At 43.8% G+C, this 17,088-nt stretch overlaps 1 protein-coding gene across 3 annotated transcripts in view; it reads right to left on the minus strand.

Annotated features, from left to right (window-relative positions):
* NTM (neurotrimin) overlaps positions 1-17,088 on the minus strand; it is a 379,856-nt gene that overhangs the window by 17,438 nt on the left and 345,330 nt on the right. For all 3 annotated transcript variants that reach the window (XM_016204484.2, XM_016204483.2, XM_016204482.2), the window contains exons 4-5: positions 3,599-3,733; positions 2,062-2,182 (exon numbers count right to left, since the gene is read on the minus strand). In XM_016204484.2, coding sequence (XP_016059970.1) covers positions 2,062-2,182; positions 3,599-3,733 — 256 coding nt within the window. The remainder of the gene's footprint in view (positions 1-2,061; positions 2,183-3,598; positions 3,734-17,088) is intronic.

The raw sequence follows: 17,088 nt of genomic DNA on the forward strand, positions 1-17,088 counted from the left end.
CAGAGTCCTGCAGCCCCTCCAGTGGCACAGCGGCCCTGCCAGTCAGAGTCCTATAGCCCTTCCAGTGGCACCGCGGCCCTGCCAGTCAGAGTCCTGCAGCCCCTCCAGTGGCACTGCAGCCCTGCCAGTCAGAGTCCTATAGCCCTTCCAGTGGCACCGCGGCCCTGCCAGTCAGAGTCCTGCAGCCCCTCCAGTGGCACTGCAGCCCTGCCAGTCAGAGTCCTGCAGCCCCTCCGGTGGCACCGCGGCCCTGCCAGTCAGAGCCCTATCTTCCTTCCCTCCCTTTTGGCCACTTTTGCCTGTGGCCTGCCCTACTTTCCTCCACATAGTTTAAGATCCTGTTTTCCCATACATTTTATTGTATTTTTCCTCCATAAAAAATTAGAAAAATAGGAAACAGTTTATTTGTTTTCATGAAGACCTAGACCATTAAAGGTTCAGGAATGCACCCTGAATCCATAGTTGTCTTTTTTTCCTGATATTAGACATTCATATAAAAGGTCCTTCCATAAGAGGGAGGGGGGACAAGTGAAGCGGGGTTCCTAAGAAAGATAACCATGATTATTTATCAGAAAATCGTTGCTCCCTTCTGCTTGATTCTGAATTCTTGTAAAAAGAGGGAAAGACAGCTATTTCTTCCTATCTCTTTATGAGTCTGTTTCCTCTTTCTGCCTCAGTGCTTCCATCTATAAAACGGGTGCAATGAATACAGTACACCTCTCAAAGACACTGCCAGAATTTCTACTTAAAGACGGAAACCCAGGGATCTCCTTGCAAGGATTATGACAAGACTCAATAAACCTGATGACTGATTGACTTGGTCTTAAACAAAATCCAATGATTGATCCAGAGACCAGAAGAGCTTCTGGTGTCCGCCGGCCCCCAAAAGGAAAGACACACGAGTGCACTGAAGATGTTCTGGGTCACGGGCACCAGCCGGGCCCCCACCTGGCCTTGCTCACAGCGCTCTTCCCACTATCAGCCTCCTCGCTGCTTTGCTTTCTCACTTCTCAGCCTCTGGAACCCCTCCTCCTCACCCCACATGCACCTCAGGCCTTGGGCATCGCCCCCTCCTCATTTGTACAGAAGGGCTGTGAACACGGACAGCCCTTGCACATGGATCTGCTGTTTGTCCAGCTTAAAATAGCTACTTTAACAGCCGCGATGGTGCCGCCTGCTGTGTTGAGCTGCTGACCCTGTGCCAGCCTGCCACCTGACAGCTCCTCGCAATGACAGTCTTCAGTAGATCACAACAAATGTCCCGATGGTGGTCGCAGCAATGCCAGGGAAGGGAACAGTGTCCTCTCTTTTCCTACCACTGTAGTAACGACCTGGGCACAAAGGGAGAGCTAAATAGGGTCAGGGACTCATAAACCAGCCCTGACAGTGACTGGAACTGACCTGACACCTCTAGCTACAGCTAACGTCTTGGCCTCTCCCAGCGCCCCGAGCACTCCTAACACATAACCCAAGCCCGGGAATGTGTTAAAATTGGGCAGAACATAGCATTTTCTTGGCCTATAAAAATCCACAGGTCTTACATGCTCCTAGTGGTCTCTCTTGTGAGATTTTTAATTTTATTTTAAATATATCCCTATTGATTTCAGAGAGAGGAAGGGAGAGGGAGAGAGAGAGAGAAACATCAATGATGAGAGAGTCATTGATCGGCTGCCTCCTGCACGTCCCCTGCTGAGGATCGAGCCCTCAACCCAGGCACGTGCCCTGACCAGGAATCGAACCTCGATCTCCTGGATCCTAGGTCGATGCTCAACCGCTGAGCCAAGCCCAGCCGGGCTCCTGGGAGATCTTGCTGTCCTAATAAAATGTTTTCTTTCATGATTGTTAGTTGGCGAGAGCTAATTCTGCCTGGCAGCACTGGAAACAGCTGAAATTCACTAATATTAGGAAAAGACGTGTTTGTATATTGTCCGTCCCTGCACAGGTAGGAGGAGTTCGGAGGGGAATTCACAGGGTTTCATTTGCAATCATCTGGAACCAGGAACCTGGGAAAGATGCCTTCTTCTTGGGTGTGGGAGGGGGGTGAAGGGAGGGGGCATTTACCTTTTGTCATCCTTGAACCACTGGAACTCTGCCGAGGGAACCGCCGAGGCTTCACACTGCAGGGTCCCCTTCTGTCCCACGGGGACGCCCGTGCCCTTAGCTTCTGAAATGTACGGCGGATCTGCGGAGAGAAGACGTCCTGTAGCATCTGAAAGCGCCTTCTCCAACGAGGCCGGCTGCTGCCTCCTGATTTTGGGTTTCTCTCTGATCTACCGCGCTTGCCTGAGCCTCCAACTCGCTACACAAATTGTGCTACAGAATGAAGCCACTCGAGGGAGTTGTAAGAACACGTGGTGTTCAGAGCGTGGACTGCTTCGGCTCCCTTCCCAGCAGAGGCCGAGTGACCAGGTGCTCAGGCCCATTTGCTGTTTAAACTTTCTAACTTTCATAGGATGATGGCAACCCATCCACCCTACACACCACGGCCGGACAGCCAGCACTTTTAATCAGCCTTACAGAATTTCTGCAGGTCAGGTTCTTGCCCGAGTTTATAACCTCATACTATTCAATTCCCATCAAAAGCACAGTTGCAGTACATAATATTCACAGAGAACTGCCTGAGGGGTCTACAGGTCGGTCTGTCTTCTGGGTCTTCTAAGTGCATTCAGAACCAACCAGACCAACGGTTGGCGGGGGAGCGCTTATGAAACGGAGCCCTAACAAACGTGCAACTGCACGCAGTACAGATACCAGGTGCGATGCTGTGGCCTGTATTTCAAAGTGCTGTATTTGTGGAGACCCTAAGATAAAATTCTCCTTGGTCTCAGCACCCGTAAACGCAATGTTTCTCCCAAATGGTTTGCTTTTATCTTACGGACATAAACCTTCAAACAGGTGGCGTTTCCTCTCTTTGCTTCGGCAACTGAAAACCAAGTTCTGGACCACACGTAACCACCTGTGGTATATATTTCAGGTGCTGATTTATTCCTAGATTTCACATATTTTTCTAAATATCTTTTCCCTTTGCTTATATTTCCTTCTCTTTAGGTTAGTCTTTATCAACTGTAGGTCATTTAAGTCCCTTTAAAAAAATTGTGGTTGGGTACAAAAAATGGTAGCATTGCTACACCCATTTTCTTGCTTCTTGAAATGTTTTCTACTAAAGTAAAGAAAATAAAGAATATTCTTCCTCTACCTCCACCCACCCACATTTTGAGGAAGAAAGGCTTCTGGTTTGCCGGCACTGTGGAAAAACTGGGGATCAAAGACATGCTTAAAATAGGGGACCTCTGTAATAATGTCAACAATAAAAAATAAACTTAAAAAAGACACGTTTATATAAATTATGCATTAAATGCCATTTCATAATCTTCCAGGGAGATAAGTCAAGTTTGGGATTATGTTAAATTACTTTCAGGTACAATTTTTTTTTTTTAAATTAGATTTTGAAATTGTTGCTATTAAAAGCAGAGAACGGACAATGCCGCCCCATTATCTCGCACCCTGAGCCTGCAGCTGGCTCTGTAATCCGGCGCGTTTCGCGGCCACGCCACCGGCCGGCCTCTCGGCCACACAGGGGGCTCGGGGCTCCACTCACAGTTGACGGTGACCTTCACTCTCCGCACCACCGGCGCGGCCACGTCGTTGGAGGCGCTGCACTCGTAGTCCCCGGACTGCTCTCTCGTGATGCCCTGGATTTCCAAGTATTCGTCTTCACTCACAAAGCCCACAGCTGCAGGAGGCCGAGCGACAAAACAGGAGAAAAACACCAGCGGTGCACTCTTAGAAGCCAAAGCGCAAAACGGTGATGCCCGCGGCTTCCACGTGTCGGTCACACCCCCCCTCTGCCCTGCCCCGCCACCGTGGCTTTACTTCCCCAGTGGACTATCGGGGATGCTTGTGTCCCTACCTGGGCTCAACACAAGGCCTAGAGAACTGCTGGTCCTCCACCCGTGATTAATAATTTTGACATTTACTGCCCAGGTCTTACCAAGCAGTCAGGCTCTGGGGTGTGAGTGAGGCACCTGAGGTGTATAAATTCTTCCTGACCTCCAGGTGTCATTTAGACTGAGCCTTGGCGTCTAGAGCTAATGACTGCATCCCAGACCGCATATCAATTAAAAATACCACAACAGCAGTTACACACACACACACACACACACCTGTGACAAAAAGCGGTGGAAACACTCATAACATAAATTTCAATTTGTTTTTACAGCTAGACACTCAATTGATAGGCAAAAGTCCATTTTCTAAACGTCAGTCTGGTGGAGCTCTTGGGTACAAGATCCTGAAGACAAACCAACAACAGGGACCCAGCACGCTAACCACAAACACGACAGAAGGTAAAGAACAAAAGGACAGGCCGCAGGTCTCACTGTCACTTCAGCATCCTTGGAACCCGTTCCGCAGGGGAAAACGTGAATAATCATTACAACCCTCTACCTCCCAGGCTTCCCACTGGAGGGCTGGCCCTGAGGATCCGATTAGGGAAAGACCATGGCACTAAAGCCTGGGACACAGTTTCTTGGCTTTCTCCCATGTCCCCTGAGCTCCAGCCTCCTCTCAGAAGGGCAATGAAGAAGGAAAGCAACTGCTTCCACCCCAAGGAAGTATCCGGCCTCCTCTGCTGGATGAAGTCACAGCACGAAGGCACATTCATCACGTGAACGGGGGGTCCTGCAAGGAGCAAATGGGGTGCTGTTGATAGTTACGATGGGGCAACAGCATTAGTTGAGACTGTCACTAGCCACTGACAGTCATTTTCCCAGGCAGAATATACATAGATAGGGCCCTAACACCTCCGAGGGCTGTTCGGTGACAAATGAAAACATGTATAAACACGGACGCACTCTGAAAACTTTCGTGTGCTGCACGCCTGTGTGTCCCTTAGTAAGCCCGTGATCTGCCTGGAGGTCAGCTTGGTGAGGGGGAGCTAGGTTACCTGAGTAGCTCCACACGAACAGAGGGAAGAAAGGACTATGTCTCTCAGGGGACAGAGCCGCTCCGTAACGCCCCACGTATCTGCTCTTGCAAAGTGTGAAAATAACAACAGCGAGAGACTAATACAATACAAAGAATGACACACGTGGTAGGTAAGTCACAGTTGTATTTGTTTCGTGACATGAAGGTCTCGTTTGTTGTTAAGGTAGCAACAGGGTAATAACAATGACAACAATAACACAACAACTGTCCTATAAAAGGGGCCACCACCTGCCCGAGGCTGCCACCCCTCCTTGGACATGGTACCTCCATGCCACCATCCAGAAATAAGGCCAACCTGGGCCTTTCCTGATGATCTGCATGCTATAGGAAACGCACACGCTCTCTGTGCAGGAACTCCTGCCTCCCCCAGCTCCAGGAGAGCAAAAGCACAGCCTGTGTCTGCTAAAGCCAAAAGCAGGCCTCCTACACTCACAGGACCGTCCGAGGACGTGGCAATGAGTAGCTAACGGGGCAAAAAGTCCAGGCCATAGAGAGAAATCAACAGTAGCCCATGGGAACTCATAGTCCCAACCAGCAAGAAGCTTCTCATTGTCACAGTAGCCTTTCTGGTTTCCTAAGAATCTTTAGGGGGAAAAAGTACCAGCCTTGACCTGAGGAAAGATGGAAAAAACCTGGAGCAAAGGCTTAAAAGAGGACCTTGCGATTCCTTTGATCTTGTTGTTGTTTTTTTGCTACCAGACTCAAGCCTACATTCGTCAGATCTTTCCCGGCTAGAATGCTATAATTACTGTGCAAGGCATCTCGGAGACCAGTGTCACACTTAATATTCCCATTAATTTTAAATGGTAGTCTTTGGTACCTCTGTGTGGCAATTGATGTCATATTTTAATTAGGCTTGCTCTACACCATCTGAAATTAATAATAGCTTGAATTACCAGTGTAATTTATAAATTAACAGTGCCGTAGTATTAGGAAATAAATTAGTTCCGGACAGCTGTTTCTGGACTGAGCTCCGTGTCTGAGCAGCGACTGGTCGGACCTCAGATCCCCTGGACGGCCATGTACTGCCCCGTCCAAGTGAGAGAACCGAGCCACACGGGGTTCTCTGGGCCTCCTGCTCTACTTTCCAGCTGGAGACCAAACATCTACTTTAATTCTACCATCCAAATAAGTTCTGTGTGACCTCAGTAAGATTTACAGTGACCCAGCCTGGATGAGCTTGCTACATGGACGTCCAAATGGAGAAACGCATGGGGGTACAGTCCTAGACTAAAGTGCAAGTTCACAACTATCGGCTAATCACAATCAAGGGGTCCTCAAGCTTTCTGTGAAGACATGTGTGACTTTATATATTATTACCAGGTTATCTTACGTAGGAAAGGAAGTTGGACTGCTTAAGATTTGGGGAAGGCACGTGTTCTCCATCGACCCAGCCCTGTATTACCAGGGGAGGGAATTTTCACTTAGGTCATCCTGTAAAAATAAGGAGGCTTAGCTTTACTGTAATGTGTCCCCCAGAGCAAACATAGAATTGTAGAAACATCATAATGACCCCATCACTCCCCAGTGACATGCACGTTCTGACTCAAGATGCTTTGTGTATTTTAGCTTTCCTTGCCATGGTCTTCACCTTTCTCCTCACGTACATTTTTCTCTATGGCAAAACCAGAGAGGAAGATGTCAGTATACACATAACAAATTAAACTTTGAACCACCAGAAATGCAGTGCCTAAAGGTGCTGCCTAAGACAAACAAATAAGCAAAGAAGAAAACAAACAAACAGAATACTGAACTGAAATCTGACTTTATAGAGTTAATGCATCGAGCAAAGTTTTCCTTTAATGCTGTCTGCACTCTGGCTATGACCTGATCGATGCTTTATCACTCCCGTGAAGAACTTACAAAGAATATTATATGTGGGGAAAAAGATCACCAGAGCACACTTTTTAAAGTGATAAAGGAAATTTTTGGTTAAGAGAAACCAGTGGGAAAGAGGGAAATCACCCGATAAAATCCTATGAAAAGAAACTCTTCATGGCCAATAGCTACTCATGGATAAGATTTCTCTAAAGAAAATGCAACCTTGGGTGGAAATGACACACCCACTTCCTAAAATAACCCATTCATCACTTCACACCTCTTCAGACACTAAAAATGGTTTTCCATTTTCTGTAACATCAAACAGACTCCACACCCCATCAAAGCCCTTCACACAGCAGCCCAACCTACTCATCCAAGTTTAACTCGAATTTGTGCCATGAAGAGCACAACAGACCATCATGGTAAAAAGCAAAAGTTTGGGATCAGACAAACCCTACCCTCCACCTTCCAATTCCATGACGTGTTCACTTATCTAACTCCTCGGTGCTGCCATTTCTTCTCTCTACAACTCACAGTAATATGACTACCTCCGGGGCTGATCTGAGAATAAAATGCTCATGGAATGCAGTCGGTGTGATGGAGGCACGTGGCAAGATTTTTATAGGCGTTAGCCACTTTTATCATCATTATCACCAATGCCACTACCACAACTCTTTTTAAAAAATGAAACTGCTTTGGTATTTTTATTTAATTTTTAATTAAAATATAGTTAATATATAATATTATATTATTTTAGGTATATGACATAGTTATTCAGCATTTATATACCTAACGAGGTGATCACCATGATGTCTAGTAACCATCCGACACCATGAAAAGTTATTATATTACTGACTATATGCCCCATGCTGAACATTACATCCCCCTGACTTACCAAGGTGTGAAGTAACAAGCTGGAAGTTTGTTACTCTAATTCTTCTTCAGCTTTTGTGCCCTTCCCCACACCCGCTTCTCCTCTGGCAACAGTTTGTTTTCTATGTCGACAAGTCTCTTTCTGTTTTGTTTTGTTTGTTCATTAGTTTTATCTTTTAGGTTCCACATTGTAAGTGAGATCACATGGTATTTTTCTTTCTGTTTGACTTATTATAAGGCTCTTAATATAAGGCTTTCTTAGTATAAGGCTCTCTAGGTCCATTTATATTGTCACAAATGGAAAGATTTAATTCTTTTTTTATGGCTGAGTAACATTCATTATATATATGTGTGTGTGTGTGTGCGTATATATATATATATATGGAATGGATATATATATATATTTCCATTCATCTATTGATGAATGCTTAGACACTTTGGTTGCTTCCATATATTCAGTATTGTAAATAATGCTGCAATAAACATAAGGGTGCACATATCTTTTTGAATTAGTGTTTTCATTTTATTTAGATAGATACCCAGAAGTGGAATTGCTGGGTCATACGGCAGTTCCATTTTTAAATTTCTGAGGACCCTCCATATTGCTTTCCATAGTGGCTGCACCAGTCTGCATTCCCACCAGCAGTGCACTACCACCGTTTCTAAGTAAGGCCATACTGTTTTTCATCTTGGACAAACACGAATATTCGTTTTTCACAAATTGATTCTTTTAGAAAGTTATGCTTTTTTTTGTCATTCTAAGCAACACCACCTAGCTTTCAAGTTCTGATTCTTCCATGAAAACGCCGTTATGAGTTGAATTGTGTCCCCCACAAAAAAATATGCTGAGGCCCTAACCAACATCAGCACTTCAGAGTGTGATCTTATTTGGAAATAAGGTCTTTACAATGGTAAGCAAATTAAAATGAGACACTGGTGTGAGCCCGAATCCAATGTGACTGGTGTCCTTAGAAAAAGGAGAAATTTGGACACAGACAGCCAGGGACAGAGGGAAGACGTGTGAAGACACAGGGAGGAGATGGCCACGTGACTGTAGTGATGCCTCTGCAAGCCCCGGAAAGCCAAGGGCAGCCCATAAACACCAGAAGCTACAAGAGACAAAGTGAGATTCTTCCTTGAGTTTGCAGAGAGAACAGGAACTAGCTGACAGCTTGAATTTGGACTTCTGGCTTTCAGAACTGTGAGACAGTACACTTCTGTTGTTTAAACCACCTGCTTTTTGTTACTTTCTTGTGAAACCCTAGGAAACTAATACACTCCATCTATCTTCTAATTTTCAGTGCCTATGGCTGTCTGAATGTAAAGTTCATTAGTTTATCTAGTCTTTAGAATCATAAAATATTAAACTGTAGAGCTCAAAGAGTCATTAAAGGTTATATAATCAATCCCATAGCTATGCTGGGACATAGTCTGATTCAGTAGGATTCCCTAGAATAGTTCTATAAACACAGATTTCTAGATCTCACCATACCTACTAAATCAGAATGTCCTGGGATGAGGAGTCTTAATAATTTCCAGGAAATTCTCATATATAGTCAAGTTAAGAAATTAGTGATTATGTTAAATCTATGTATATTTCATGTGGGTAACTACAGTTTAGAGGAGTCCACATCTGTTTAGTGCCAGATGACACCAGCTCTTTTGATGTCCAATCCACAGCTCCTCCAAATATAATAGCATTTTAATGGCTGTTTTCTGCTATATTCAGTGTCTTATTTTCCAAAGCAATCTAAACTCTCTGACAGCAGGACTGAGTCTTGAACATCCTAGGTGTCCGGAGACACCTAGGGAAATAGTTTACATAATTTGAAATTTGTTAAATTCTTATTAATAAACTGGTTGATAGGCTCAGAATTACTCAATTAAAAAAAAGATTCAGGGACTCCATGCAGCTCACCTAATCCTCACGTGGCTCTATTCCCAGGACAGCGCCACTTCTGGTAATTGTTCTTAGCATAATATTTGTATTTCCTGACATTAAAAATATCATCACTATTAATGTTCTAACAGAGCAGGCTTTCTTTAAATATGCAATTTAAAAAGGTTTATTGAGTGTTTAGTATAATTTATATTAGTCTTGGGGCCAATTATTTCCTCAGGGAAATGCATCCTTAATTTGAAAATGAAGATCAATGAGGAAGTATGATGTATTTAACAGAATTTGTTCTACAGCCAACTTTTCAGGAACACAGCTATTTCATTAGGTGGAATCTGACAATTCAAGCCGTGAAATGAAGCACGCTGGAAATGTGATTCCACATGCCCTCCAATCCCCAAAGGAGTTTCACATTGCCCATGGGCTGAGCTCAGCAGCTTCCCTCAATAATAGACCAAACTGCCCTGTATTAGTAATACTGTATGGAAAAGAAAACCCCAAGTTCCTGAGTTCATAGATTGGGCATTAACAGCCTTTATAACTGAAAATAATAATAACCACAATTATCATTTTTATCGCATCCAAGAATTAGCTTGTCAGGAGAACAGCTGTAGCTACTGGAGAGGAGAGGACACAGCTGTCTGCTTGTTTAATATTTTTATGGCATTTACACCAGCTGAGATAAAAATCATTCGACCTCAGAACCTAAAAATGTGCATAACATAGAATCCCAGAATTTGAGAGTTGGAATGAATTATTTTTTAAATTTAGTTCAAATACTGTGACCAGTTTAGTACTAGACTAGTACTCTTGCCACTGATCCCTCAACCTCTTGGTTTCATTAAGATGTTCCTGTTAAACTCAGACTGGGCTTCAGGGACAGCTGTTTTCACGACAGGTAAGCTGGGGTCCCCACAGTAAAGTGCCTTTATTATGAGCTAAGGAGCATGGGAGGTTTTGTGTTTTAATGGTGAAAGACATGGCTTTGTTCAGATGCTGGAAGGTCGGATGGACAACACTAAGACCAACTGTTTCTCAACACCAACCCCTCAGAGCCAGAAGGACTGGTTTTGCTGTTTCATGAAGAAAATGAACAGAAGATGTGTTTCTGAAAGATGTTAGAGGTAGGCGATACTGCTGTGAGATCCAATGTCAATGATTTGGGGAAGTCCTCCTTCATCCCTGCCCACCTGAACCATGTGCACACAGCCAACATCCATTCAGAACAGAGACTCATTTTCACTATGCCAGCAGAGACAAAGATGATGGGGCTGCATCGAAGGGCCAAGGGGCAGACCATGAGAAAATCTGTATTTGAGCTCATGGTAGGAACTCTGAGAACTGAGCATAGAAAACTCTGGGGTAAAGCTGAAGTCCATAGGCCTACAGATGGGCCCTAAGAGCCATATGAACATGACACTGATGCAATTCTTGTGCCACTGGATCAGGCTGGGAACATGTGGGCTACTCACAAAACCCAGACAACAATCTCTGCTGTATCAGGGTAAGACTACCAATGTTAAAAGCATTTCCTAACAGGATATCTACATAGAATACCTTCTGAGGGTCTGAAACTAGGCTGGTGCAAAGAGGCTGTCTGCACTATTGCCCTGGCTGCATTGTGAGGCCGGGCTGGGCCCTAACACCCTCACGCTGGGCTCTGTAGAATTTACTACCTCACAGTTCACTTCTCCATGCTTCAGGTTTCTCTGCTATTAAATGGGGGACATAAGATGACCTTATATTGTTTCATGAGTATTAAGTAAGTGAATATGTATAAAGTACTTAGAACATAGTAAGCTCTCAGAAAATGGTAGCTATCATGGCTGTTATTCTTACTGATATCACAACACAGTTTGAAAGCATTTTAATATACAAGATCCTTGATACAAGAAAATCTCAATGCAGGAATGAAAGAATAATCAGACCGCTGCTTTTTGAGTAGATATTTCATAATAAACTTTACAAAGGATTCACCACAGATCCTTTAACTAGAGCGTTCTACTCCCTTCACTTAAAAGGGGATTTGATTTACATGAGATACAATATTTCAAGATGATATCTTCTAAGAAAGTCTGTATAGCTGCATATCTCATGTGAAACCTGCTGGGGGCTTGAAAAATGTCTCTAATTTCACAGCTAAAAATAAAAGGATATACATATATTTTATATATTTTTCTCTTCATGATTGTTCCTTAGGATAAAGAAAGGATAGTTTGAACAGTCTCCCCTGGGCAGCAGCAGGTGGGGTTGGTCTGGAGAGACATGGGGAACAAGTGGCAGCAACTAGGACATATGAGCTGCTGCTGCTGAAAATGGGCCTGCAAGACAGTTTGATAGGTCAGAAGTCTGGCACAGGTCTCACTGAGTGAACATCAAGGTGTCTGTCTGCAGGGCATCATTCCTTACTAGAAGCTCTGGGGATGGTCCACTCCCTTGCTTATTCGGCACCTGTACAATAGCTCGTATGATGTGTTCAGGGTTGAACCTCACAGTCAGCCCACCTGGGGAGGTCCCATGAACAGAAAAACAGTAATCAAGACCCAGTTACAACAGGAGAGCCCAAATAGCCAACAAAATGGACATTTCTAGAGCATCCAGCTCAGATAAAAAAGACTGAACCCCAGGGTTCCACAGGACACTTACTACAGAAGGCTACTCCATGATGACTAGGAGTCATAGCAGCACTATCTAATACATAGAAACAAACACAGAGAGGCAACTAAAATAGGCAGACAAATAAACAGGCCCCGAATGAAAGAACAGGAGGAATGTACAGAAAAAGAACTAAATGAAACAGAGACAAGAGATTTGTCAGCAATAGAGTTCAAAGGAACGGTTATAAGGATGCTCAATACACTTAATGAGATTCCAAGAAACTTAGAACTACATCAGCATGAAAAATGATATTAAAAACCATGAATAAGAACCAGTCAGAAATGAAGACTAGCACATGTGACATCAAGAAGACAGAATACGGAATTAAAAGTAGGCTAGGGGAAGCAGAGGATCGAATCAGCGATTTGGAAGACATGGTAGAAAAATCACCCAATCAGAGCAACAAAAAGAAAAAAGAATTTAAAAAACAAGGATAGTTTAAGGTAATTTTGGGACAACATGAAACATAACAATGTCCACATGTTAGGGGTCCCAGAGGGAGAAAAAACTGAGCAAAGGATAGAGAACGTGTTTGAAGAAATAATGACAGAAAACTTCCCTAATCTGGTGAAGGAAAACGTTGCACAAGTTCAGGAGGCACAGAGAGTCCCAAGCAAGACAAACTCAAAGTGACCCACATCCGACTCATCATAATTAAAATGGCAAAGGGCCCAGCCGGGGGTGGCTCAGTGGTTGAGCGTCAACCTAGGATCCAGGGGATCGGGGTTCGATTCCCTGTCAGGGCACATGCCCGGGTTGTGGGCTCAGTCAGTGACTCTCTCATCATTGATGTTTCTATCTCTCTCTCTCCCTCTCCTTTCCTCTCTCTGAAATCAATAAAACTATTAAAATAAATAAATAAATAAAAATAAAATGGCAAAGGTTAAATACAAAGAGAGAATCTTAAAGGCAGCAAGAGAAAAATATTTAGTTACTTACAAGGGAGCTCCCATAAGGCTGTCAGCTGATTTTTCAACAGAAAGATTTCAGGGCAGAAGGGAATGGCATGAAGTATTCAAAGTAACGAAAAGCAAGGGCCTGAAACTAAGGCTACTCTATCTAGCAAGGCTATCATTTAAAACTGAAGGTGAAATAAAAAGCTCTCCAGACAGAAAAAGGCTAAAGGAGTACATTACCACCAAACCAATGGTAAGAAATGTTAAAGGGACTGATTTAAGAGAGGAGCAAAGAATAAAAATGGCAATAAATAAGTACCAATCAATAATAAGCTTAAAGGTAAATGGATTAAATGCTCCAATCAAAAGACTGGGTAGCTGAACGGATTAGAAAACATGACCAGAATGTATATCTATAAGAGACCCACCTCAGAACAAAAGATTCACACAGACGGAAACTGAACAGATGGAAAAATTATTCCATGCAAATGGAAACAAACAAAAGCTGGTGTAGCAATACTCACATCTGGATGGACCTGGAGATTATTATGCTAAGTGAAATAAGCCAGTCAGAGAAAGACATATACTATATGATTTCACTAATATGTGGATTGTAATGAACAAAATAAACTGACGGACAAAACAGAACCAGAGGCATGGATACATGGGACAGAGTAACAGCTGTCATTGTGCAGGGGGTGGGGGAGACTTGATAAAAGAAGGTGAGGGATTAGCTAAAGGACACATATGCATTGCCCATGGCATAGAAAATAGTGTTGGGATGGCCAAGGGAGGGGGGGCGTTGGGTAGAGGTGGGCAAAGGGGGGAAATGAGGGACATCTGCAATAGTGTCAATAATTAAAAAATTAAATGAAAGAAAAGAAAACACAAAAAGAGGATAGTGTGATGATCTCTCCGAAAACGAACAAACATCTTTCAGAAAAAAGTTCTGGAGGGCCCAAACCTGCTTTTGCTTGTTACAGAACTAAGGCCTAGCTTCCAACAGTCGATGAGAAAACTACTTTTGGTATCAAAGATAGGTACCATCTTTGGGGAAGGGGACAGGCTGAATCGTTCTGAATAGCTGGCTTCTGTTATATGAATGGAATTTCCCTTAAACATGGTAGTGTAGGTTGCTAGTGAGGTGGGAGCTGAAGTCATAGAGTGTCCAAAGCATGGTGCTGTCCTCATGCCATTACCTACCTCCCAGTCTCAGATCTGTATCTATTCCATGTGGCCTCTTCATACACCTGGGAAAAGCATCTCATCACCTGTCTCAGCTTCCTGTTAGGTACCTAAGAGTTGGTTGTGTGTGAGCTCCTCCCTTTTGCACCCTGACCCACACACAGAAGATACTGTTCCCCAAAAAGCTTCAATGCTCAGTCATCTTTGCTTGAAGTGAAAATGTAAATTGCCCTGGCTGGTGTGTCTGAGTGGTTAGAGGGCTGGCCCACGCACCAAAGGGTGGCAGGCTCGATTCTCGGTCAAGGAAAAGTACCTCGGTTGCAAGTTCGATCCCAGGCCTCAGTTGGGGTGCGTGCAAGAGGCAACCAATCGATGTGTCTCCCTCACAGCGATGTTTCTCTCTCTCTCCCTCCCTCTCTCTCCTCCTCTCCCTCCATCCCTCCCTTCCACTCTCTCTAAAAAGCAATGGAAAAATATCTTCTGGTGAGGATTAAAAAATGGACGGAAATGTAAATTGATAGTCTAAAAATTAATCTATAAAGCCATTGGGATCCAATAAAAATACTATAGAACTCATGGCAACTATAAACTGCATGTCTATCTATCTACCTGCCTATCTACCTATCTACCTATCTATCTATCTACCTATCTATATCTATCTATCTATCTATCTATCTATCTATCTATCTATCTATCTATCTATCTATCTATCTATCTATCTACCTGCCTATCTATCTATCTATCTATCTATCTATCTATCTATCTATCTATCTATCTATCTATCTATCTACAGTAAAATACTTAGCATAGATCCTGGCATACATTCAGAACTCATTTGATAGTCAAGACCACATATATGTATATATTTGTATAAATATGACTATTCACATATGGAATGTAATAGATTATTTTACGCATACAGGGTGAAAAGAATTCCCTTAATTTTTGGATTGGTAAATTTTCTGGGGATAATCATTAGCTTTGTATTAAGGAGGAGCTGCAGCCCAATTATAATCATTTGAAAATGAGCCGCTGTGCCCCACAGAGCCAGGCCCTGTGCATCTCTGAGGCCTGTCTCTTCCCTTCAGGATGGGGCTGGTTTTCTGTGCAGATGCAGCTCCAGCAGCCGCTGAGCCCCGAGCACTGTGAGCTCTCCCGCTGCTGCCTTTGAGGCCCGTGTGCTCAGTTTCGCAGGCAGAGCCTCTGTGATGATGTAAAGAAAGCAAACAGCTGCATGTGTGCAGTTTGCAGCTTTATGCCTGGGTATTTGCAGCAGTGCAGCTGATGGCTGCTACAAAAATAAAAAGAAAGAAAGAAATCAGCTTTGATTTGTGAATTCAGGCAAGTTGATCTGAAGACTTGGGTAGCAGGTAAATATAGAATTCCAGTGTTACACTCCCTCATTTCCTGGCTGTTTGCTTTCTCTTTCCTGCATCTCTAGAGATATAAGCCAGTGCTGAGTGCTGAGAAATGTGAAGAATTTAATTGCTTTGAAATTCCCTGCCCAGAATAATTTAAGGAAATTATTACAACTGAGAGGCTGCTGATGGGTTAACGTTCTGACACCATCCCAGGTACCCTCAGGTCAGAAGGCCACATGGAGTGCAGGCCCCTTAACCACCTGGCTCTGAAGTGTCCTGGAGAAGCAGCGCGGGCCATACAGTCAGGCTCCCATTAGCCATGATGACTCTTTCTATAGTAAGAGCAGGAGTCTTAACCTAAGAATTGAGGAACTGCAACCCCAGGAGTTTCTGAACCTCAGGATAGGACACTGCACATTTGCACGTGTGTGTGTGTGTGTTTTCCCTAATGAGAGACTCTATATATTTTATTATTATTAATTTTAGAGAGAGAGGAAGGGAGAGGGAGAGAGAGAGAGAAAAACATTAATCTGTTGCCTCCTGTTCTCGCCCTGACAGGGCATCAAACCCACAACCTGGGTATGTGCCCTGACCAGGAATTGAACCCAGAACCCTTTGGTGAGGGGACAATGCTCCAATCAACTGCCTACTCTGGCCAGAATGAGAGATTCTGTATCTTTCTGAAAAGGGGTCTAAAAGTAGCTCAAAATGCAAAAGGATTAATATCCACCTTTCTGTGTTCTTTTGGTTCACTCCCCAGCGATGTCACAGAATCAAATCTCTACCAACACTTAGTGCTACAAAGAGAAAACACACAAAAATCCTCAAACTATAACTGGTTATAGGAAGAAGACCATGGGTTCTGGAAGTAAAGCATAGCCTTGTATACATTTCATTCAATATTCTGTGGAGGACTGAGGGGAAGTAACTTATAACAAACCCTTGAAGAATGATATGCACATCTGAGGAGCTGTTTTTTCACAAAAGAGAGTTCTTTTCCCACCAAGAGTTAGGGTGGAAGAAATGGATTGTGCAGTGCTCTCCCTGTCCCCCGGGCCCCATGACCACCGGTTGATTAACCAGAGGCCTGGAGGGGGGAGGGAAGCTAAGCTTCCCCTTTACATCAGCAGCCCAGATGCAGAGCAGAATGAAGGTTTCCTGAAGAATTCCATTTATTGATGGCTGCGCCAAGCAAACACTCAGTGACAACAAGACCACTCGGTGCAAAAGAAAAAGTAGAAGAGCTGGGGTGCCGTCAAATCTCTAATTAAGATAATCTAATGAGTAAGTTCAGATCAGATCATGAGGGAAAACTATCAAGTACTAGCAGTACTAGAAAAGGGAATACAGCACCATCTCTGCATCTCCAACTGCACGGGGTAGGAGGCTGTGTTGGTAGGGGATCATTTGG

The sequence above is a fragment of the Miniopterus natalensis genome, chromosome 20 (assembly GCF_054644295.1).
Source record: "Miniopterus natalensis isolate mMinNat1 chromosome 20, mMinNat1.hap1, whole genome shotgun sequence".
Lineage (NCBI taxonomy): Eukaryota > Metazoa > Chordata > Mammalia > Chiroptera > Miniopteridae > Miniopterus > Miniopterus natalensis.